At 49.5% G+C, this 24,839-nt stretch overlaps 1 protein-coding gene across 12 annotated transcripts; it reads left to right on the forward strand.

Annotated features, from left to right (window-relative positions):
• The first annotated feature begins 14,202 nt into the window (after positions 1-14,202).
• On the forward strand, positions 14,203-24,382 carry FKBP8 (FKBP prolyl isomerase 8). 12 transcript variants are annotated; one of them, XM_081496278.1, is made up of 9 exons: positions 14,203-14,261; positions 15,757-16,070; positions 18,987-19,156; positions 19,277-19,365; positions 19,663-19,883; positions 20,704-20,876; positions 22,739-22,816; positions 23,317-23,448; positions 23,862-24,382. In XM_081496278.1, the coding sequence occupies exons 1-9, from the start codon at positions 14,227-14,229 to the stop codon at positions 23,946-23,948; spliced, it is 1,299 nt and encodes a 432-aa protein (XP_081352404.1). In that variant the 5' UTR covers positions 14,203-14,226; the 3' UTR covers positions 23,949-24,382. The 12 variants fall into 12 exon arrangements, with proteins under 12 accessions (XP_081352404.1, XP_081352405.1, XP_081352414.1 ...); XM_081496279.1 differs by having other exon boundaries at positions 19,666-19,883; XM_081496288.1 differs by lacking the exon at positions 14,203-14,261 and adding an exon at positions 14,285-14,495 and having other exon boundaries at positions 19,666-19,883.
• The last annotated feature ends 457 nt before the right edge of the window (positions 24,383-24,839 follow it).

Below are 24,839 nucleotides of genomic sequence, written 5' to 3' on the forward strand. Positions count from 1 at the left end.
AATTATAAAAGGTATCAGAGAGTTCCCTGATTCCAAAACATTACTAAGTCCTTTGACATACAGCAAGGAAAAGATGAAGGGCCAGCCGAATAGGTTGAAAGGCCAAATAAGAAAATACTCTGGGTTGAATTTAGATGGTCCTCTTGGCCAACGTATGTCAAAATTCATTTTTTAACTAATAGTTGGCCATATATTTCTAAGAAATTCCAGAAATTAGACAATTGGAAAGATAAAAGTTGAGAAGAATTATTAAGAGAAGCCCAGAAGGTATATGTATGGAGGGATGAAGAAAAACAGAAAACTAAGATTATGCTTACCACCATAGAACAGGTCACTCAGGGAAGAGGTGGCCCCAAGAATCAAAAACAAAGACCACCTCCAGGAAGATTTAATGGAAGGGGGGATCCAAGGGCTATTAAGGGGAAAAGGGGAAATCAAGTGCTACAGATGTGGGAAGGAGGGACATTTCAAGAGGGATGCTTTTGTCCTCAGTCAAGGAAAAAAGAAAAAGTCATACCTCTCATGACCTTTGATGAGGAATAGGGGGGGTCAGGGGCTCTTTTACATTGAAGGGTCCTACCAAGAGCTCTTGATAAATTTAGAGGTAGGACCTGAGAAAGAGGAGGTCACCTTCCTGATCGATTCTGGAGTGGCACGTTCCTCTCTGACATGTCACCCTTCTTACCTACCTCTGTCCGATGAGCATTTGTTAGTCTCAGGGGTAAAGGGGGAAGGTTTCAATGTTTTTGTCTTTAAAGAGACTCAAGTGTAAGACTAGGCAGACTCAGATAGAATTCCTCTTTGTGCCCAAGGTGGGGACTAATCTTCTAGGCCGAAACCTAATGACTAAACTAGGAATCAGTTCAGTTCAGTCTCTCAGTTGTGTCCGCCTCTTTGCAACCCTATTGTCTGCAGCACGCCAGGCTTCCCTGTCCATCACCAACTCCCGAAGCTTACTCAAACTCATGTCCATTGAGTTGGTGATGCCATCCAACCATCTCATCCTCTGTATCCCCTTCTCCCGCCTTCAGTCTTTCCCAGCATCAGGGTCTTTTCCAAGGAGTCAGTTCTGTGCATCAGGAGGCCAAAGTATTGGAGTTTCAGCTTCAGCATCAGTCCTTCCAATGAATATTAAGGACTGACTTCCTTTAGGATTGACTGGTTTGATCTCCTTGCAGTCCAAGGGACTCTCGAGAGTCTTCTCCAATACCACAGTTCAAAAGCATCAATTCTTTGGTGCTCAGCTTTCTTTAAAGTCCAACTCTCACATGCATACATGACTACTGGAAAAACCATAGCTTTGACTACACAGAACTTTGTTGGCAAAGTAATGTCTCTGCTTTTTAATATGCTGTTGGTTGGTCATAGGTTGGTCATAGCTTTTCTTCCAAGGAGCAAGTGTCTTTTAATTTCATGGCTACATTCACCATCTGCAGTGATTTTGAAGCCCCCCAAAATAAAGTCTGTCACTATTTCCCTGTCTATTTGCCATCAAGTGATGGGACCAGATGCCATGATCTTAGTTTTCTGAATGCTAAGTTTTAAGCCAACTTTTTCACTCTCCTCTTTCACTTTCATCAAGAAGCTCTTTATTTCTCCTTTGCTTTCTGCCATAAGGGAATGGCAGTCACTCACAAGAAAATTCGAGTCTCACTTAACTTTCTATCTGCTCAGGAGGAAAAGAAGATTCTCCCTGACGTCTGGACCAGGGAAGAAAACCACAGGGGACTGAATATTTCCCCGATTCACACTGAGCTAAGGTGTAAAAGGGAAACCGAAGACAATACCCTACACCCCCGGGAGATTTGGATCAGAACCTATTATAGAAGGCCTGCACTGTGACGGCCTCCTTGGACCCTCCATGTCCCCGTTCAATACTCCAATACTACAGTAAGAACACCTGATGGATCCTATAGATAATTTCAGGATTTGACCGTAGTAAACCAAGAACTACCCTGAAGTAGACACCCTGTGGTTCCCAACCCTTATATACTCCTCAGCAAAATATCTCATAATCATCAGTGGTTTAGTGTTGTAGACCTGAAAGATGCCTTTTGGACTTGACCTTTAGCTAAGGACAGTAGAGATCTATTTGCCTTTGAATGGGAAGATCCTCAAACTGGAAGGAAGCAACAATACCACTGGACAGTCCTTCCCTAAGGATTTACTGAGTCACCCAACTTATTTGGGCAAGTCCTTGAATGGGTACTAGAAAAATCTGAGGTAACCTCTTCACTTAGACCCCTTTAATATGTAGGTGATGTGAAAACAAGGAAGAGGTCACCAATACTAACATAGACTTAGTTAATTTTCTAGGACAGCAGGACCTGAGGGTGTCCAATACCAGATTACAGTTTGTTGAAAAAGAAGTCAACTATTTGGGACATTTGATCAACGAAGGGAAATGGAGACGGCCCAGAATGAATCTCAGGGAATACCAATATGCCCCTTCCACGCACAAAAAGGGAACTCAGGAAGTTCTTAGGATTAACTGGATACTGTAGGTTATGGATAGATTCCTATACACTCAAAACCAAAGACCTATATCTCAATCTCCTGGAGAAAGAACCTGACCCTCTCCTCTGGAGGCCTGAGGAGATACAGTTAATAGATGCCCACAAACAAGCCTTGATCACTGCCCCTGTGTGGGTGCTGCCCTCATTAGAAAAACCTTTCTGTCTATATGTAACTGTAGATAAGGGGACTGCCCGAGGAGTCTTAACCCGGGAACATGGAGGTAAGAGACAACTGGTGGTGTATTTATCTAAGTTACCAGGCTCAGCAACTAGGGGTTGGCCTAAATGTATCCGCTCAGTAGCAGCAACAGCTCTATTAACTGAGGAAAGTAGAAAATGGACATTTGGTGGGGCAGTGATTGTCAGCACACCACATCAGGGTAGGGCAATGCTCCTTCGGAAGGCAGGAAGGTGGCTAACTGATTCCAGGATCCGGAAGGATGAAGCTAGCCTATTAGAGATGATCTAGTCCTCACTACTGACAGCTGACTAAACCCAGCCGAATTCTTGACCAGAGCTGAAACACGGGGTCCTTTGGAACATCACTGTATAGATCTCATAGATGACCAGACTAAAGTTCGACCTGACCTCAAGGAAACTCCTTTTTCCGCAGGGTTGCAGCTCTCTGGAGATGGCTTCCCCCCAGTGCTGGAAGGGAAATGACCCAGTGGGTACCCTGTGATCGATGGGGAGCAGCCACAGTTGTCCAGTCAGAAAGATTACCCAGCAGTTGGTCGGCCCAGATATGTGAATTATTCGCTCTTATCCAAGCCTTAAAATTCCTAAAAGAAAAGAGGAGACCATCTACACAGACTCTCAGTATGGCTTTGGAGTGGTACATACCTTCAGAAAGATTTGCACTGAATGTGGCCTAATTATTAATAGCGAGGGATGGGACCTAATTCATAAAGAGTTAATCACCTAGGTGCTGGAAGGCTTACTGTTACCTGAGGAAATAGCAGTAGTAGATGTACCTGGACAGCAACGGGGCTATTCTATGGAGACACAGAGCAACAGATTGGCAGATGCAGTTGCTAAGGAGACAGCCCTCAGATCAGAGGCTCCGAATTTCCACCTTACCCCCATCCATCCTCCTCCTTCCATCACCCCAGTTTTCAAACTCTGGGAAGAAGAACAATTGGCCAACGGGGGAGCCTCAGACCTCTGAAGGGAAATGGCTTCTACCTGACAGAAAAGAGGTGCTCTCAAAACTGATTATGGGAGAACTGTTAACTCAAGTTACATAGAGGAAGTCATTGGGACCCACACGCCCTGTGTGACTCTGCCTTAAGCATTTATGGATAACAAAGGTATATATACCATAGCTAAACAGGTGAATGAAAGTTGTATTACTTGCAGAAAGGTAAGTAAACTAGTGTTAAAAAAAACAGCCCTTGGGGCGAAGAACCTGAGTCTGAGGCAATTTCAGAGTATCCAAGTCAACTATACAGAGGATGCCTCAAGTTGGTCGCCTCAGGTTCCTCTTAGTAATAGTAGACCATTTAACTAAGGGGGTTGAAGTCAACCCCTTGTCAACTGCCATGGTTAGCAATGTAACTAAGACACTATTAGAGGTCATAATTCCCTGGTTTGGATAAACTGAGAACATAGATTCAAATAATGGAAGTAATTTTATTTCTGCTCCTGTTAAGGAACTTACAAAAAGTCTGGGGATAAAATGGGAATAACTTCCTAAGGAAAGGTAGAAAGGATAAACCAGACACCAAAGAAACAAATAACAAAATTAATGTTAGAAGCCAAATTTCCCTGGACCAAGTGCCTCCCAGTTGCTCTTCTCAGGATCAGAACTGCCCCTTGTAAGGATATTCAATGATCCCTGTATGAGATGCTGTATGGGTTACCATATTTGGGTCAAACAATGGCACCCCACTCCAGTACTCTTGCCTGGGAAACCCCATGGATGGAGGAGCCTGGTAGGCTGCGGCCCATGGGGTCGCGAAGAGTCAGACACGACTGAGCGACTTCACTTTCACTTTTCACTTTCACGCACTGGAGAAGGAAATGGCGACCCACTCCAATATTCTTGCCTGGAGAATCCCAGAGACGAAGGAGCCTGGTGGGCTGCCGTCTATGGGATCGCACAGAGTCGGACACGACTGAAGCGACTTAGCAGCAGCAGCAGCTGACCTGTCAATGTCAACCATGGAAACTAAAGACCAATTTCTGAGAAACTATATACTAGGCCTCTCCTCTACTCTGTCTTCTCTTAGGTTGCAGGGCCTGTTGTGTCAGGACCCACCCCTTGGATTTCCGGTGCATCTTCTTCGGCCTGGTGATCATATCCTGATAAAGACCTGAAAGGAAGACAAACTTGAACAGCCCTGGGAAGGACCTTACCAGATGCTGCTCACGACTGAAACAGCTGTTCACACTGCAGACAAAGGTTGGACTCATTACATGCAAGTCAAAGGGACTGAATCCCCTAACCAAGAGGAACAATGGGCTGTAGTCCAACATCCCAGTCCTACAAAGCTAACTTTGAAAAGACTTTAATACCCCTCTTGGTCATTCTGTATACCAAGATGCAGATTGCTGGGGGCAGCCCTTACCTGGTCAACTTAATTATTAATGTGACCACGAGAAGGGATCCCCTAACTGTGAAATCTGATGCTTGCCAGGTCTTACCATGTGATGACCTACACAGCTATCTATAGAACATAAGTACCTTTGTCCTGAACCAGTATGGGGCATGTCAGGAAATGATCCACACCAACTCCCCTGCTCTAGTTGGGCTGAAGTATGGTGGATTACCCAGTATGGGGGTTACACGGCTGAGCCACATAAAGCAGCTCCCACCCTAGCAGAACTAAAAGATAGATTATCCCTGACAAGAGGGGTACCTGGAGATGATTGTGGGAATCTACAATATAACCCACTCCTGTTAATGATAAAACCAGGGAAGACCAGTCCATCTCTTGAGCATTGGTATGGACTGTACTGTGCTTAGTTGCTCAGTTGTGTCCGACTCTTTGCAACCCCATGGACTATAGCCCGCCAGGCTCCTCTGTTCATGGGGATTCTCCAGGCAAGAATACTGTAGTGGGTTGCTATGCCCTCCTCCAGGGGATCTTCCCAATCCAGGGATTGCAGGCAGATTCTTTACTGTCTGAGCCACCAGGGAAGCCCTGGTATGGACTAGGGGCAGACATATCTGGCAGAGATCCACTGGGAAGATTAGCTATTAAACTTGTTAAAAATTACCTCCTAATTAGTGCCACAGATGCAAAACTCCTGAACCAATTCAACCACCTGTTCCCAATAACCCTACTAAGGTCACCATGGTAGAGGTGAAGGATTTACACCAAACCATAGAGAGCGAGACTGGATATGGGAAAAGAAATGCCTGGTTGGAATGGATTAAATATTCTGTCCAAGATTTAAACAAGAGCAGTTGTTAGCTTTCGTGGCAGGTAGGCCGGAAGCCCAGGTGGTACCGTTCCCACTTGAATGGACTTCAGACCCTATGGGCGTGGGATGCATGATATCCCTCTTTCAGGACAATACAGCCTGGGGCAATAAATCCTGCAGGACCTTGTCACTGTTGTTCCTGACTGTGAAAGGTTCCAATAGACCCCCAAAGACTGTCAGACCCCCATTCCATGATGCTAATTACACCTCGTGCCTCTCTCTGTGGGGGGAACAATTAGCATTCCTGGGCAATGTATCTGGGTGCATAGAAAGCCAGTCCTTTGAGATCAGCAATCCATCCGCATTGTTGGTGGTCCAGATGGATGTCTGGTGGTAACTGTGGAGAACCACTGCTCGGGATTCTTCCGGCTGACTGGAGTGGAACTTGCACTTTAGTTCAATTGGCTGGCCCTTTCATGCTGGCATTTCTACCCCCTGACTCAACCCCAGTACAAACCAGACATAGAAGCAAGAGAGATGTCACCACCCATGGTGGGTCATTTGATCCACATGTTTACATTGACTCAATTAGAGTTCCCAGGGGTGCCCCTAATGAATTCAAGGCTAGAAACCAGATATTGGAATTTGAATCAATATTATTCTAGTGGTCCACCATCAGTAAAAATGTGGATTGGATAACCTACATTTATTATAGCCAGCAGAATTTTGTCAACTATACTAGAGACACTGTGAAGGGAATAGCAGAACAGTTAGACTCAACCAGTAAGATGACCACCTGGGAGAACTGACTGCCTTAGACATGCTCCTGGCAGAAAAAGGGGGAGCATGTGTTATGATAGGAGGTCAGTGTTGTACTTTCATACCCAACACCACCACCCCTGATGGCACAATAACAAGAGTCCTGCAAAGTCTGACCACCTTGGCTAATAAGTTGGCTAAAAACTCAGGGAAAATGATCCTTTCTCCAGTCTGATGGAACAATGGTTGGGGGGCAAATGGAAAGGTATAATAATGACCTCTGTCCTGACCTCCCTAATCATTGTATTTGAAGGAATGGCCCTAATAGGATATTGTATAATTCCTTGTATTAGAGGTCTTCTGTTAAGATCAATAGACACTGCCCTTACTAAACAGTCTGCAGAAGCCCTATCAGAACAATCTCTTACTATTAGACACATCAGAACATGAGAGCCATCTCAAGCTAACTGAATTTGAAAGAGTAAAAATGTATCATAAAAGAGGGGAAACTTGTAGGAATAATGTAATCTTTTCTATCAAAGAATTATCTTAGCTTCCTTCTTAGGAAACCCAGGCCATTTTGTAGTCTCTAAGTTCCTGTGCCTGAAGAATGATGGATGGAAGTTTGTGAAATTGTTACAGGAGGTGGTGTTCAAAACCATCCCCAAGAAGAAGAAATGCAAAAAAGGCAAAATGGTTGTCTGAGGAGGCCTTACAAATAGCTGAGAAAAGAAGACAAGCAAAAGGCAAAGTAGAAAAGGAAAGATATACCCAGCTGAATGCAGAGTTCCAAAGAATAACAAGGCAAGATAAGAAAGCCTTCCTTAGTGATCAATGCAAAGAAGTTGAATGGGAAAGACTAGAGATCTTGTCAAGAAAATTAGAGATACCAAGGGAACATTTCTTGCAAAGATGGGCACAATAAAGGACAGAAATGGTATGGACCTAACAGAAGCAGAAGATACTAAAAGGAGGTGGCAGGAATACACAGAAGAACTATACAAAAAAAGACCTTAATGACCCAGATAACCACGATGGTGTGATCACTCACCTAGAGCCAGACATCCTGGAGTGCGAAGTCAAGTGGGCCTTAGGAAGCATCACTGAGAACAAAGCTCATGGAGGTGATAGAATTCCAGCTGAGCTATTTCAAATCCTAAAATATGATGCTGTGAAAGTGCTGCATTCAATATGCCAGCAAATTTGGAATACTTAGCAGTGGCCATAGTACTGGAAAAGGTCAGTTTTCATTCCAATCCCAAAGAAAGGCAATGCCAAAGAATGTTCAAACTACTGCACAACTGCACTTATCTCACATGCTAGTAAAGTAATGCTCAAAATTCAATCCAGGCTTCAACAGTACGTGACCCGAGAACTTCCAGATGTTCAAGCTGGATTTAGAAAAGGCAGAGGAACCAGAGATCAAATTGCCTACATCCGCTGGATCATAGAAAAAGCAAGAAAATTCCAGAAAAGCATCTACTTCTGCTTCATCAGCTACACTAAAGCCTTTGACTGTGTGGATCACAATAAACTGTGGAAAACTCTTAGAGATGGGAATACCAGACCACCTTACCTGCCTCCTGAGAAACCTGTATTCAGGTCAAGAAGCAACAGTTAGAACCAGACATGGAACAACAGACTGGTTCCAAATTGGGAAAGGAGTATGTCAAGGCTGTATATTGTCACCCTGTTTATGTAACTTATGTGCAGAGTACATATGCGAAATGCTGGGCTGGATGAAGCACAAGCTGGAATCAAGATTGCCAGGAGAAACATCAATAACTTCAGATATGCAAATGACACCACCTTTATGGCAGAAAGAGAACCAAGAGCCACTGGTTTTGTTGGAATACCTATGATTATGGACTTCTTTAATATTTTCTCACAATTAGACCGAAGTTGAGCCATTTGGGCAAGAACCCCACAAAAGTGACATAGCATCCTTCTCAATGCATCCTGTATCAGGAGGCACTGGGATGTTGCTATATCTCATTGTTGGTGATGTTGACTTCGATTACTTACTTAAGGCAGTATCTTCTTGTTTCTCAACTGTCAAGTAACTATTTTTTGAAATTAATAAGTATCCTATGGGAGGATACTTAAGAGACCATATGAATACCCTTAGCTTTTTAGTTCTGTTTTTTGTTGTTGTTTTGTTTTTAACATATTTTTTGCCTTTTAGTTTTAGCACTCATCCATCGCTCCTGGCAGCAATAATTATTACTATGGTTGTTTGCATAAAGGTGCCTTTTAATGTAATTCTATTGTAAACAAGAGCTGTCCATTCTTCTCAATTATGTATTTATTCAAGTATTTATATCACCATGAAGTCATGAGTATCTATTCTGTGGCTTATAATTAATTTCTATATTATTTATTTTGCTGCCCCTTTAAGTTAGCTCCTGTGTCCTTTTAATATGTTTCAGTGTTTCTGTGAGTAATTCCTACTTTTGGCACCACAGGATTTTCTGTGCTTACTTTGGAATATCCCTGCTATCAGTCTTTTCTCCAAGGAGCCTGGTTCCTTTTCTTGGAGAATGGTATTTAGACACCAAGATCTAGGTGCTGGTTGTGCTCACTGCTACCTGGGTATTATTGCTTAGAAACTCTCTCATCAGTCAGAGTTAGGAAATACATGTATGTCTAAAAACCCATGCATACACACATCTATTTTTAGTTCTATTATCTGTCTCCTTGTGTCCATACCAAAAACCATGATTTATACTGAGATAGGATGCATTCTTCAGTTAGATAACCCAAATCAAACACATGAACAAAGTAGAGCAAATAGAAATTGCTAGATAAGTGTTGTTGTTTAGTCACTAAGTGGTGTCTGACTCTTTTGTGACCCCATGGATTGTAGCCCACCAAGCCCCTCTGTCCATGGAATTTCCCAGGCAAGGATACTAGAGTGAGTTGCCATTTCCTTCTCCAGGGGATCTTCCCAACCAGGGATCAAACCCATGTCTCCTGCATTGGCAGGTGGATTCTTTACTCTGAGCCACCAGGGAAGCCCTAGATAAGTGTTGCTGCTGCTAAGTCGCTTCAGTCGCGTCTGACTCTGTGCGACCCCATAGATGGCAGCCCACCAGGCTCTGCCGTCCCTGGGATTCTCCAGGCAAGAACACTGGAGTGGGTTGCCATTTCCTCCTCCAATGCATGAAAGGGAAAAGTGAAAGTGAAGTCGCTCAGTCGTGTCCGACTCTTTAGCGACCCCATGGACTGCAGCCCACCAGGCTCCCCCGTCCATGGGATCTTCCAGGCAAGAGTACTGGAGTGGGGTGCCATTGCCTTCTCCGAGATAAGTGTTAGCAAGTATCATTAGTTATTGAGGTCTTATCATATGTATGCTCTGTATTACATGTCTAATTTTTCTGGGTCTCGATTTGTTAACTGTGAGTCTGGGTAACACAGCATCTGTCTCTTACGGTTGCTAAGAGCTTGAGAGATACACACATGCCCTTGGGCACAGGGAAGACTCTTTGAGAGCCCTAGAAATGGACATATCAGAGTTAAAATTCCAGTTGTCACGTCCTAGCTGACTGTGCTTGAGCAAGTGGCTTAACCTTATGAATCCTGCAGGATTAATTCCTTATAACACTTGGCCCATTGTAAGCCCTTGATAAACTGAGGGTTATCTGTGGGTAAACTGTATTATTACTCCCATGCTCTTCTGCCTGCATTCATTGAAAAGTTAATGCTGGTGAGGATTCTTACATATTCTTATAGTTCAACCAACAATTTAAAAAATTATTCAGTAAACTCTAGCCACCCTTTCAGGGTTTGGCCTGTATTCTGAGGATCCAGAAAATACTCAGTCCCTGCCTAGCCTTGGATAATGAAGCAGAGTCCAACACAGACACTCCCAGCTCTGAAGGAAACAGTGTTGGGCTAGAGAGAGGAGAGACTCAAGGCTGGAGGAACCTGAAGAATTGGGTATGAAGACTTTTCAAGGCCAGGAAGCAGGTATATCTGGATGGAGTATTTTTTTTTTTTTTAAGAAATGGCAGCTTTGGGACTTCCCTGTGGTCCTGTGGCTAAGACTCCGTGCTCTTGATGCAGGGGGCCCGGGTTAGATCCCTGGTCAGAGAACTAGATTCCGCATGCTGCAACTAAGACCCAGCGTACCCAAATAAATAAATATTAAAAAAAAAATAGCAGCTTTAATGTGCACATTTTGTTCAGAAAAAGAAGAAAAAGGAGGCAGACTCTTCAGGATTCTTCCCCTGATTTCCTAGCTGGGGTCTCAAAAAGCCTATTTCCAAGGCATCTTTGTGGGACAGATCTTGGGAGTTGGGGAGGTCAGTATGCAGGTTCTCCAGATTCAGGGGCCCATGTGGGGGACACTGGTGGTCCAAGATGGTGAGCCCTGCCTCCAAGCGTGTGCTCACTGCTGTGTCCCATAGGGAACCTGGTGACCAGAGGAGCTCTACCAAGTCTTAGCTGCAGTGCATGGAATCTTCAATCTTCGGTGCAGCATGCAAAATCTTAGTTGCAGCATGGAGAATCTTAGTTGCGGCATGCAACTCTTAGTTGTGGCATGTGGGATTTAGTTCCCCAACCAGGGGTTGAACCCAGGCCCCCTGCGTTCGGAATGTGGAGTCTTAGCCACTAGACCACTCCTTGTATGGAGTTTTGAGGTAGGATTAGGAGTTTTCTGGGTGCTGACAATCACTTGGGGCTGAAGGGATCATAGGAACAAAGACAGGATGGTGTGAAAGCATGTAGTGTGGATCAGCTCTTTTACGAATATTGGAACTCCACGAGCCAGACAGCAGCCAGTGCTGAGAGGAGTCTGGGTGATGGCTGCTGGGAAAAGTAGAACCATGACTCTGTCTGCAGGCTGTAGCAGAGGAGGCCCAGACTGCAGAAACTTTTCAGTGGGTCTCTTGGGTTTTGTTGGAGGCCAGGAAACACTTATAAGGGTCCTGGAAGGGGTGAGGGCTGCACATTGAGGCCAAAAGGGACTTGGCTGACTCCAAATGTTTTGTGCACAGTGGAGTAGAGACGAGAAAATATTTTCCTCTTTTGTGTATTTGAGAGAGAGGGTGGGAAGGGGTGGGAATGCTCAGTCAGCCCAGCGATGGTGACATTGGTTAGGGGAAACCTAAGGCTTGGGACAGGAAACCCTTCTCTGCTACCTTTTTCAGTTTTATTTCCTGCACAGCACTCACCAAAGCTGCAGTTAGATATTTATCGGTATTATTGTTTGTGCAATATCCAGCTGCCTGGCTGGAAGAGAAGTTCAATGGGTAAAAAAGAACTGCCCCATCTTATCCTTCATTAATCCGTGCCTCAGTTTCCCTCTCTGTAAAATGAGGATAATAAAAGAGTCTTACCAGAACATTCACATCCAATCCTAAAGAAGACATGAGAGAGAAAAATTAGGTGGCAAAAAACACATAAAAAGGCAGATTTAAGTCTAAATATGTCTATAATTACATTAAATGTAGACAGACTAAATGCCCTAGTTAAAAGGCAAGATGGGCAGACTGAATCAAAAAGCAAAACCCAGTTCTTTGCTGCTTACAAGGGGCACATGAATAACACAAGGATACATAAAGGTGGAAGAGAATGGAGCATTTAAAACATGCATCAATGGAGAATAGGTGTGTGATTTTTATATCAAAGTCCACTCTAAGGCAAGAAGCATAAAGAGGGGCATTTCATAATAATAAAAAGCTCAGTTCACCGGGAGAGTATGACAACTGCAGCTCTATATACAGCCAATGATGTGGCTTCCAAATATCAGAGTATATGTCTCAGAAGGCTGATGTGAGGATTAAGTACACGTAAAGTGTTTGCCAACATCTGTGACACCTGTCAGTCACTATTATATTACCATAATTGTTGATGTTATTACTTTATATTTGTTCATTTTAATTGTTTTTATATTATTGTTGTTTACTACAGTTCCTCCTGCCCCTATAACAGGGGTGGGACTGGTTGGGTAAGTGACTCCATTATGCAGATGAAACAGATTCAGAGATGAGCAGAGATTAGTCCAAGTCCCTCAGAACCAGGACTGGCCCAAGGTTTATTTGATATTCCTTCCCAGGCAATTTCACATAATTCTGCTACTTCACCACTTCTTCTGACTGGCCAGCCTTCCTTCCTTCCACAATGATTTCCCTGAATACCTCTCCCTGTTTTGTGCCAGGCACTATCACTATGTAGGTCTCAGGACTAAAACGATGAGAACATATTCTTCCCAGATTTGGTGGTGGTTTAATTACTAAGTCATGTCCGACTCTTGCAACACCATAGACTGTAGCCTGCCAGGCTCCTCTGTCCATGGGATTCTCTAGGCAAGAGTACTGGAGTGGGTCGCCATTTCCTTCTCCAGGGGAATCTTCCTGACCCAGGAATCGAACCCGGGTCTCCTGCATTGCAGGCAGGTTCTTAACCGACTGAGCTATCACTATGTAGGTCTCAGGACTAAAACAATGAGAAACAACATATTCTCCCCAGATTTGGAGAGTCTTCCAGTCTACTGGGAGAGGCAGAAGTCAACTGATGGCACAGACGGAAGTGAATCACATATGAAGTATACCAAGACTGCATCAATCAAAACACCTAGTCTTGCCTTGGGGATGTCAGGGAGGGCTTCCAGTAGGAGGTGACCTCAGAGTGCCTATCTGACAAATTATCTCCAAAAGCGAGTTACCTCCCACAATGTTAGCTACCTCCAAAAGCCAGCGTTTCATTTATTCATTAATTCATTCAGTTCCTCATTCATCTTTTGAACTCCCATAGACCCTAAGCATCACTCAAGGAGGTGGTAAGGACAAAACAGGCAAAATTCCAGAATGGAGCGGAGTTGGGGGAAGCCAAAGAATTAGCAAGATCATTCTGGAAGGGGGTAACTGCCGGGAAGAAAAAATAGAGTGAAGGAGGAGTAAGTGCCCCTCTTTCAAAACACGAGCCATAAAAACCCTTCTAATCAAAGCTGCCACCTTCTCCTTGGGGCCATAGGGCACCTTATCATACTCCAGCAGGGGAGGAAGGGAGGCGGGATTCCTCCCAGTGGCCCTGCTCGTTCAGCAGTTAACCGAGACATTATTGAGTTCCTCCAGTTTGCACCAGGCAACCTTCCCGGGATTAGACAGACCACGTTGCGCCGGGGGTGGGGGTGAGGTGGGGTGGGGGAGGGGCCCATCGCTCTTCCTCAGAGCCTGTGATCTACAGAAGTAACTAGGGATTCAGGGTGGGTTATCCAGCAGTCTCAGAACTGCCCTGACCCGCAAACCTGAGTTCCTTAAGAAAGTACCATTTAATGCTGTCCTCCCAACATCCCTCAAGGTGAGAGTGCGTCGATAGAGGTGTTTATCCCCATTTCGCAGATGAGCCGAATGTCAGAGAAGCGGTTAGTCTGGCCAGGCTGCGCGGTGCTGACCTGTGAACTGACTAGGATCTACAGCACCCCCACCCTTACCCCGGCTCCCGCCTCCGCCCTCTGCCCCCGCCCCCGCCCCCGTTCGGGGGTGGCGCGGCGGCCTCTGCCCCTTTAAGAACGTCCCGCTGATACAAGCAGGAAGGGGGCGGTGCCTGTGCCGGAGACGGATGTGCGCGCAGACCAATGGATGCTGCAGTCACTGTGGCGGCGTCCAATGGGTGCGGTGAGGGCGGGGCTGGGCGCCAGAGCCTGGTTCCCGAGGCGCGGCGGCCGCGGCTGGGGGCGGGGAGGGGGGCGCAGGACCCCAGGCTGGGGTCCCGGAGCCGGAGGCACGTGTCCCGGGGCACCAGCGGGGCCGCGTCGGTCCGAAGCACTGCCCGGGCCTGGGCTAGTCCGGGGCCAGGCGCGACGGGGGCTGCGACTGCTAGGCGGGGTGAAGGGCCGCGGGGGAGGCGAGCCGGGGGGCGCGGAGGGTCGGAGTGCCGGAGGGGGTGCTACCTAGTGGGGGCGACCGGGAGTGGGGGCCACGAAGGGTCAAGGGCAGCGGGTGGGGGCGCTGCCGGCTGAGTCGTGCAGGGCCGGGGGTGCCCGAGGGTTGCTGGGGGTCGGGAGCCCCAGACTGGTGGCGTCAAATAGGCGTGGGGCGTTGGGGACTGGGGTGGGAGGTTGACGGAGGGCCAGGCCGGGGCAGGGGGTGTCTGGAGAGCGTAGGGTGTTATGGGATTAGGAAGGGGGCGTCTGGGGAGATCAAAGTGTTTAGGGGCGACAGACCAGCTGTGGGGGAAGCTGGCCCGGGCTGGGGGCGGTGGTTGGGGTGGGGGGAGGGCTATTTATGCGAGCGCAGGGGATTGTGGGGGGTGGGACTGGGAGGGTCTCAGAAAATGGGACCCGAGCCCGGAAGGAGCAGGCAGGTGAGAGTTAGGGAGGAGATGCTGTGGGTTAGAATGACGGCTTTACCACCTCCAGAGCTTTGGGCCTAGGGGAGGGGGTCAGTTCTTGATGGTCCAGGGAAGAAGCTGTGGGTGTCTCGACCACTTCTGTAAGGGGGAGGCTACTTCGAAGGTGGTCAGAAGGCCTGAGGAGGGGAGAAAGGGCTCCTAGGGAATGGTTTGGGACAAGGTCCCTGGTGTTGGGGAGTTGTCTTAGGTTCAGGAAGGTATTGCGAAGGAATGCCTTGGGGTTTCTGGGAGGCTCCCCTTAGGAGATGGGACAACTGAAGGTGGGGAGCCCTGGTAAAGACTCACTTTATTTTTCTCTTGGGCTCTAAAAATAGCCTCCCCAAGGTCTCGGGGGTTGTTCCCCAGAAAAAAAATCCCAGCACCTACTCTGGGCAGATAAAGCCCCAGGTTCCAAATCCTGCATCATGTGGTTGGCTTGCTCTATGACCTTGGGCAAATGGCTTTGCCACTCTGGGCCTCAATTTCCTTTTCTGTAAAGGGATGTTCTCTACTTCCCAGGGTGTTTATAAAGATTAAATAATAATTAACTCTAATAATAGTTAATGCTGTTTGAACCTGATGCCATGGTTTGGTGAGTGGGTTGTTAAGTCCTTGGAAGAAACTGGGATTGTTATTCTACCCACTGTACAGATGAGGAAACTAAGGCCTGGAGCGCCTGAGTCACACAGCAAGTGATGGCCACGGTGGGGAATGGAGGCAGAGGAGATTTGAGGGGTGTGGTGGGATTCTTACCCCCATCCATTCCCCCCACCAGGGCCAATTCCCATCCCCCCAGCAGCATGGCATCCTGTGCTGAGCCCTCTGCTGCAGACCCTGAGCCCACTGCTCCGCCACCTGCTGGGGTCCCACCACTTGAGGACTTCGAGGTGCTGGATGGGGTGGAAGACGCTGAGGGCGAGGAGGAGGAAGAAGAGGAGGACCTGAATGAGCTGCCGCCACTTGAGGATGTGGGGCAGCCCCCACTGGAGGAGGCCGAGCAGCCCGGGGCCCTGGCCCGAGAGTTCCTGGCCGCCATGGAGCCCGAGCCTGAGCCCGCCCCGGCCCCCGACGAGTGGCTGGACATCCTGGGTAAGGAGCAGGGGTGGCTCGGGTTGACCCATGGCGCCCAGACAGCTCATGTTCAGGAGTGACCTTGGCCTAGGCCTTCCCCTCTCCTGAGCCTCATTTCCGCATCTCTGTCGTGCAGGAGATTGGAAGTAAAACGTGGTAACCACGGTGATCACTAGCCACAGGCAATTGCTTGAGATACTTCATGTTTATGAGCCCTTTTCTTGTCTCTGTCACACACACACACACACACGTATGACTTGCTTTCTCAAAGCTGCTAACAGGACTCAGAGACGCTGAATCACCTGCTCAGAGCCACACAGAGCTCTCAACCCCCAATCCTTTTCTTGGCATTTGTCTAACCAGTGCCTGACCACCGCCCCCCCTCAAACTGTGTCCTAAGGCCAAATAGATCTGTGGAGCATCCCATTCATAGTGTTCATTAGTGTGTTCAGTGTTCAGAAAAGTCCTGGAAGAGAAACGAGGAGAACCCATATGTGCTGCACCCTCCACCATATACTCCATCACAGCGACTCTGGAAAAGAAACAGTACTACTAGTTCTGATATCTAATACACTAAATAATGCAAATGTCCACACAAATAATAGCACATCCTTACTATCACTGTTAATGCTAAATAGTATCAAATGATACGGACACTGGTAAAACCAAATTGATACTGATTTCACCTCCACTACAGATACAGACTTTACTATGCCTAAAAAAAAACAAACACCAGGTGATATTTACTAAGCAGTGGTTCTGTGCCAGGCCTGTGCATCCTCTTAATTTTATCCTCACAGCAACCCTGTGATGTAATTCCTACCATATCTCTGTTTGACAGTTAGGGAAACAGGCTCAGAGAGGTGAAGGCACTTGTCCGAGGTTGCACAGCGCCCTTGGCTCTATTAAAGTTTGGGAAGTTCTCCTCTACTGATGCGAAGAACTGCCCTGCTCCCTGTGTGAGCATGAGGATGGCTCTGTTTGTTTACATTTGAGCCAGCCACTCTCGGAGGCCAGAATTCAGGCTTCTAGACAAGGAAACTGAGGCCTTGAGAGAGGCTGTGATTTACCCAGAGTTTCCCTGGGCAAGAGACAAAGCCTAGTTGAGATCCTACCAACATATCCACTATTAGTGTCCAGAAGCCTCAAGATACAGGATCCCTCAGCATCCACTAGATAAGTGATTCTGAAACTGGATGCAGTAGCGGGTATAAGTTGGGGAGCACTGCAGAAATTTGGAACACTCTAGAATGTTCCACAGTATGAATAGATCTTCCTGCCCATTATCTTTAGATTAGGGTCTACTCAGACTCATGGCAGTGTTTTCTAGACCTGGGGTCTGTTATAGAATACAGGTACTTCTTGGACATTGGGTGGCTGCAGATGACGTCAGTCTCTTGTGCCCCATAGATATAAGCTCTCTATCACCCCAGCAGTTGTAAGGGGATGACAGTGGGTGTCATCGTTGTGGGGGCTCCTTGAGTGGATTTGTGAGGGCCTGGGGCCTTGTGCCTGGTACTCAGTAGGTGTTGGCTGTGGCCATCTGGCCATCCCTAAAATTGTTTAGGGTATGAGGAGGAACATAGTGGTCTCCCTGCTGGCTGGAGGGGGCAACTAGGGGTTACTTTTGCTTTGAGGTCTTCCATGTGATGTGGTGCTTTAGTCGGGACACACCCCTGGCATCACAGGTACTCTACTAACCCAGCAAGCTACTCACTGGGTGTCACCAGGAGAAGCCCCAGCTCATGGCTGCGTATATTGAGACCCAGATGTCTCAGGGCTGAGATTGGAACCAAAGGAGAGAGGACAGGGTAGTGCTCCAGAGTCTCTTTTCTGGGCACCCCTGCTGCCTTGATTGTGATAGGCAGGATGGCTTTTCTCAGCCCTTTGCCCCCACTGAGCTGAGATGTTTTTTCTTCTTCTCCTCTTCTTTTGGCCGCTTGTGGGATATCAGTTCTCTGATGAGGGATCGAACCTGGGCCCCAGCAGTGAAAGCGCAGAATCCTAACCACTAGGCAACCAGGGAACTCCCGTTTTCTTTTTAAAAATTATTTTTAATTTAACAATTAACTAGACTTATTTTTATACAGAAGTTTTCTTTTTAATTTAATTAATTTACTTTTGTCTGTGCTGGGTCTTCATTGCTGCTCCAGCTTTACTCTAGTTTTGGTGAGCAGGGGCTACTCTCCAGTTTTAGTGCATGGGCTTCTCATTGCTCTGGCTTCTCTTGTTGCTGAGCACAGGCTTTAGTAGTTGCGGCTCCCAGGCTGTAGAGCACAGGCTCAATAGTTGTGGCGCACGGGCTTAGTTGCTTCGTGGCGTGTGGGATCTTCCCAGATCAGGGATTGAGCCCATATTTCCTGCATTGGCAGGTGGATTCTTACCACTGAGCCACCAGGGAAGCCTCATTTATTCATTCTTAATTTTTGGCTATGCTCGATCTTCACTGCTGTGCACAGATTATTCTTTGTCATGGAGCGTGAGCTTCTCTAGTTGTGGGGAGCAGGCTCAGCAGTGGCAGTCCACGGGCTTAGCTGCCCTGCAGCAGGTAGGATCTTAGCTCCCCAATCACAGATCAAACTCTGCATTGGAAGGTAGATTCTTAACCACTGGACCTCCAGGGATGTCCACCCGCCTTGATTTTCTTAAGATAACAGATCAGCCAGCATTCACTGAGCCCATCCCAGGGCCAGTATCGTCAGTCCCCAAATCAATACTTTCATGCCCAGTGTCCAGCCAGGGACACTGGGGCCCAGAGGCATGGGGTCACCTGCCCAGTCAGTGGGAGAGGAGCCACTGAAAACTCAGCTTGTGCCCTGGTGCTGTGCCACCCCCAGGAGAGGCAGAGCTGCCGGTGGGGGGAGTGTTTGCCCGGGGGGCAGCCATCCATCTGAGCCGCTTGGTGACAGGCTATTTGTTCCCTCTCCTTGGCAGGTAATGGGCTGTTGAGGAAGAAGACGCTGGTTCCAGGCCCACCAGGCTCCAGCCGCCCGACCAAGGGCCAGGTGGTCACTGTGCAGCTGCAGACCTCGCTGGAGAATGGCACGCGGGTGCAGGAGGAGCCAGAGCTGGTGTTCACCCTGGGCGACTGTGATGTCATCCAGGTGAGAATGGGGCGGGGCTGGGGTGAGTTGCGGGGACTTGGTGGTCGTGGTGGGGTGTGCAGGGACTGCTCTGCTGCACCTCGACCCACTCCACTGGTTCTGCTCCCCCAATCCTCCCAGGCCCTGGATCTCAGTGTCCCGCTCATGGATGTGGGGGAGACGGCTATGGTCACTGCTGACTCCAAGTACTGCTATGGCCCCCAGGGCAGGTGAGAACCTGCTGTTTACAGGGGTCCCTGTGGGGATACAGAAGTGGGTGGGACAGGTTGTTCCCCCATCTCATCCCATCTACCTGCACACTTTATAGAAAAGGAATCTGAGGCTCAGGGAGGGGAACTCCTGCCCCAAGTCACGGAGCTCAAGGGGAGCAAGAGTTAACGTCCCTTGTGTTTTACTGAGGAAGGGTGACAGCCCTTTCCCGCCTGCTCCTGAGCCAACCCAGTGTGCCTGGGGATTCAGTCACGGTGGCCGCTGGGTCTGAGTGCTATCCCCACCCCATCCCCCAGCAGGAGCCCATACATCCCCCCTCACGCGGCCCTGTGCCTGGAGGTGACTCTGAAGACTGCTGTGGATGGGCCTGACCTGGAGATGCTCACGGGGCAGGAGCGTGTGGCCTTGGCCAACCGGAAGCGGGAGTGTGGCAATGCTCACTATCAGCGGGCCGACTTCGTGCTGGCTGCCAACTCCTACGACCTCGCCATCAAGGCCATCACTTCTAGCGCCAAAGGTGACCGCCAGGTCGAATCCCAGCACCTCCCTGCAGAGCCATCCCCACTAGTGCTAGAAACTTCAAGCCACAGAGGGCCCCAGATTCAAAATGTCCTAGAAAATTCTAGAATCTGGGTAGATGTTCAACCATGCCTAGCCTATAGGTATCACTGGTGGTGGAGGTTTAGTCACTAAGTTGTGGCCAACTCTTTTACGACCCCATAGACTGTAGCCCACCAGGCTCTGTCCATGGAATTTCCTAGGCAAGAATACTAGAATGGGTTGCCATTTCCTTCTCCAAGGGTATCTTCCCGACCCAGGGATCGAATCTGCATCTCCTGCTTAGCAGGCAGATTCTTTACCACTGAGCCACCCGAGTGACTAAGCCTCTTTATGTATCTCTAGACTTATATCCCAGGTCAGTGGAATGTTATGGAGTGCAGATAGATGTTAAAATGTGGTTGACTGCAGACATTGTCAGTCCACATGTCCCATGATCAGGCCTTTGTTCACTTAGGCTCCATTTTGTAGACTCCTTGGGAGTGCCCTGAGGATGGTGCTGGTCTTGGCCTGTGTTAGGGTGGGAAAGCTGCGGCCAGAGAGGCCTGAGGTCCCCTCAAGGCATAGGTGGTAGAGGTCCCGCAGCACTGGGAGCTTGGAAATCCCCTATCTCCTGTCACTGGGACACTCAGAGACCCTTCCCCCGAGTCTCCACCACCACCAGGTGCGGAGGGGTGGGCTTGGCCTGGCTCCCTTAAGTCCCTCTGCAGCTAGATGGTTGGGGGGGGGGGCTAGAGGCATGGTCATAGCAGCTGTGGTTGAGTGCTGTCCCCCCTCAGTGGACATGACATTCGAGGAGGAGGAGCAGCTCCTGCAGCTGAAGGTGAAGTGTCTGAACAACCTGGCGGCCTCACAGCTGAAGCTGGACCACTACCGCGCGGCGCTGCGCTCCTGCAGCCTAGTGCTGGAGCACCAGCCTGACAACATCAAGGCACTCTTCCGCAAGGGCAAGGTGAGCTGCAGCTCGCAGGCTGGCTCCCCCATCCCAGGGCAGCGAGGCTGGTCTCCCACCCCCAGCTTGAGAAGGACATAAGCATCAGCCAACCAAGTTCTCTGGGGTACAGATGGGAAAACTGAGATTCAGATAGATGCAGGGGTGTGGCTTGGGTCACAGCAGTTCATTGGCTGAAGCCACGTTTGAGCCGAGCCCTGGGTCTTAGGTTGCCTGTGTTCCCCGGCACTGCCACCTGGCCCATCCGTAATTGCTCCTCGCATATAACCCTTTGTGACTGCCATTTCCCTCAGTAAAAGCTGGGTTCTTCTCGTGGACTTCAAGGCTGTAAGCCATCTGGTGTTTCCCCCTGCCATCGCTTTCCAGTCTACTCTTGGTTGTTACCAGGGCTAGGTCTGCTGCTACCCTAGTGCCTTTGCACAAGCTGTTCATACCCTGTTTACTCCCATGAGTCCTTCCCACATCTTCAAGCCTTTGCTGGGATGTCACCTCCTCAGGAAGGCCTCCCTACAACCCCTCTGCCTTGTTTTCCTTTTCCCATGTCACTGTCAGCATGGGCAGGTGTCATGCCTCTTGTCCATTTCCCTTCCAGAAGGTGGGGATTTTGTATGTCCTCTGTGTGCGTGCTAAGTCGCTTCAGTCGTGTTCGGCTCTTTGCAACTCTATGGACTATAGCCTACCAGGCTCCCCTGTCCTTGGGATTCTCCAGGCAAAAGAATACTGGAGTGGGTTGCTGTGCCCTCCTCCAGGGGATCTTCCTGACCTAGGGATTGAACCTGCATCTCCTGTGGCTCCTGCATTGCAGGCGGATTCTTTACCACTGAGCCACCTGGGAAGCCTTTTGTATGTCTCATTCACTGCTACATCTCTAGCCCTGCAAATAGAGCCAGGCACACAGTAGGTGCTGAGTAAGTGCAGGTGGAGCTTGGGGGTGAACTTGGCCTGAGTAGACCTGACCTGAATTGCTCTTGTCCATATCTCTGTTCATCTTCACTCTGCTGGGAGAGGGGGTGCCTTCAGCATTTTTTAGCAGTAAACTGAGGAAGCTGAGATATAAGCAAATGCTAGGTTACTTAGTGTGTTTGTCAGAGACCTGAGCAGGCCAGCCAGCGTTTTTAAAGTACTTTTGGGGTATAGAAACATGAGAGAAAAGATGCTGGCCTTGTTTTCAGGATTTAGAAAGAATCCTCTTGTGGGAAGTGAGACTGTCTGTTCTTGTAGCCTCACACCTGTTTGGGTCTGCTGGTCAAAGGGGATGGAAACCCACTCAGATTCAAGCAGAAGGAATCGATGGCTTGTGGAACTGCCAAGTTTCAGGCCTATCTGGCTTCAGTCACGGCGGGATCCAGGTGTTTAGCAGTGTTGTGGAGATAACTGTGTCTGCCTGCTGTATTCATTTCTCAGGCACACTCCTCTCTCAAGATGCTCCCTCCTGCTCTGCCAAAAGTGCCAGGCCTCCACCCTTTCCACTAAGCAACTGGCCCCCCAGTGCTCCCAGCATAGTTCCGGCTGGATCTCATTGGCTAGCTTTAGTCACATGCCTGGCTCTGAACCATTCAATGTGGCAGCATCCAGTTGGCTTTTCGAGTCAGCAAAGGTGGTGAGGGGGGAGGAGAGACCAGTGCCTGGGCCACTGGCGCATGTTGAAACCAACATTCACGGAAAGGAGCACCAAGTCTGGTGGGCCACGCAGGCAGTCTGAGGGCTCAGGGGAGCAGTGGAGGGGTGACTGGAGCTCTGGGGCAGGTGCTGGAGGTAGACTTGGAACTAGTCAGATGACTGGCAGCCTGGCAGGGCTGGGTCTCGAGGGAGAACGTGGCCCAGCTTGGGTCCAAGTGGTAACTCCCCACTTGCTCCCGCAGGTGCTGGCCCAGCAAGGCGAGTATAGTGAGGCCATCCCCATCTTGAGAGCAGCCCTGAAGCTGGAACCTTCCAACAAGGTGAGCAGAACAGGGGCACCCTGAGACTTGCCATGCTGACCTGTCGGGAAGTTTCTCTTGTGGTCTGCCCCTTATCTTTCTTGCTGTGGCTCTCCCCTATAGAGTTTCTGTCTGGGCAGTAGCAGGGGGTATGTGACTGAAGGGCCCCAACCTGCCTACTGAGACCCTTTTTTGACCCTTGCAGAGGCAGTCTGGGCTCTCACCCTCAGCAGGGGTTCCAGGAGTCAAAGGCACTGCCAGCCTGGCCAGTATCAATGTTTTCAGCTTCGTTCCCAGAATATTTCTTCTCAGAAACTTTCTTCTGGCCACCCTTGCTCCACCCCATCTTCTGGCTTCCTCGGAGGATGCAGACAGCACCCCCGACTTTGCTAATGCCTGGAGAATAGTAGACAACTCCCATGTCCCAGTGGTTCCAGCCCCAACGGCCCCCAGACCCCAGGGAGGCAGGCTGCTGGCAACAGTGGTTGGCTTCTGCTCTCACAAATGCCCTTCTCTCACAGACGATCCACGCAGAGCTCTCGAAGCTGGTGAAGAAGCACGCGGCCCAGAGGAGCACGGAAACCGCCCTGTACCGGAAGATGCTGGGCAACCCCAGCCGGCTGCCTGCCAAGTGTCCTGGCAAGGGTGCCTGGGTGAGCATGGGCGGGCGGGCACAGGGAGGCTCCCAGAGGAGGGCTGTGTGCAGGTTACACCATGAAAAGGGAGTTTCTTCATTTTGCAAACATCAGTGTCTTCCTGAACTGGGTCATGCTGGATCATGCTGGGGACATGGACACAGAGAATCCCCAGCATTGTGTGATCAGAAACAGAGCAGAAGATACAACACAATCAGGAGGGCTCCTTCAGAGGGGAAGGGGAGGTGTACCAGAGGAGGGGAGACTTGGCTTCAGTTTTGTTGCAGATGTGGGAGTTTTCCAAGAGGCAGACAAGGCATTTTCAGGCAGTGGTTTCCTGGGAGGCCCACTGGGGCCGTGTTGTTAGCTGAGGTGCAAGCCATCTGTCTTGACCACTGTCTAGCCTCCTTCTCCCTCTCCTTTATCCGCAGTCCATCCCATGGAAGTGGCTGTTTGGGGCAACTGCTGTCGCCTTGGGGGGCGTGGCTCTCTCTGTGGTCATCGCTGCCAGGAACTGACCGCCCAGGTGGCCGCCATCCCCTCCACTCACCGTGGACCCCGCCCTGTGCTCCCTAACTCCCCCAGGCTCCCTGTCCACTGCCCTAACTGGCCTAGCCCCCTCCTCTGGGGCGGGGGCAGTGAGGTTTGGGGGGTCACGTGGCCCCACGAGCAGGAGGGACTGAGCCCTATTGGAGGAAAGCGAGGCAGGGCCCAGGCCCCATGTCCAGCCTGGAGCAAGGGGGCCATCATTCCTCCAGACCCAATTCCCACCCCCACCCCCAGGGTGAGGTCCCAGCAGGGATCAGTCCCCGTGTCCTCTTCCCAACAGGCCTGGGGGCAGCCCTTCCCTGCCCAGCTCCTTTTCAAGCTCCAGCCCCTCGTGCCCCGCCTGCTGCCCTCTGTCCAGGCCCCCTCCACCCACACACAGTGAAATAAAAGCCTCCCACCCTGCTCCCTGCTCGTTCTGGAACCTTCTTTCAATGTCACTTGGGGCTGAGCCAGAGGCCTTCTGTGCCACGTCCAGCGTTGCAGAGGACTCGGGATGTGGCCGAGCCAGGACTAGAGGGGGCTTGTCTGCTCTCAGGCCACAGCAGATCCTCTGTGCTGAGCGGGAAACAGACCTGGCAGAGTGGGGCCTTGTGCTCAGGGTGCCTGGTCAGACTCAGCGGGAGTTCACTGCTAGCTGTGCTCCTTACCCCACCTCTCAATTCTGTTGCCTCATCTGAAACTGGGGACCCTGATGGCACCTCACTGGGGACTGTGCTGAGCCTTCAGCGACCACAGAGGTCTGGCTGTGCAGCAAGCAGACAGACCCGTATCTGGGCAACAGCATAGCCAGTGTAGAGGCCCTGGAGCAGGATGGAACCTGGTATGTTCAAAGGTGATAAAGGTGGGTGCTCAGCAGAGCT

The sequence above is a fragment of the Giraffa tippelskirchi genome, chromosome 6, assembly GCF_054371585.1.
Source record: "Giraffa tippelskirchi isolate mGirTip1 chromosome 6, T2T-mGirTip1v1.2.pri, whole genome shotgun sequence".
Lineage (NCBI taxonomy): Eukaryota > Metazoa > Chordata > Mammalia > Artiodactyla > Giraffidae > Giraffa > Giraffa tippelskirchi.

What these genes read in the sequence shown, in the direction of transcription:
- FKBP8 (XM_081496278.1), top strand. Translation starts at nt 14,227, where the DNA reads ATGGATGCTGCAGTCACTGTGGCGGCGTCCAATGG. An exon ending in TGCTATGGCCCCCAGGGCAG is followed by an intron (nt 19,366 to 19,662) that starts GTGAGAACCTGC and finishes CCCATCCCCCAG; the next exon opens with CAGGAGCCCATACATCCCCC. An exon ending in CATCACTTCTAGCGCCAAAG is followed by an intron (nt 19,884 to 20,703) that starts GTGACCGCCAGG and finishes GTCCCCCCTCAG; the next exon opens with TGGACATGACATTCGAGGAG.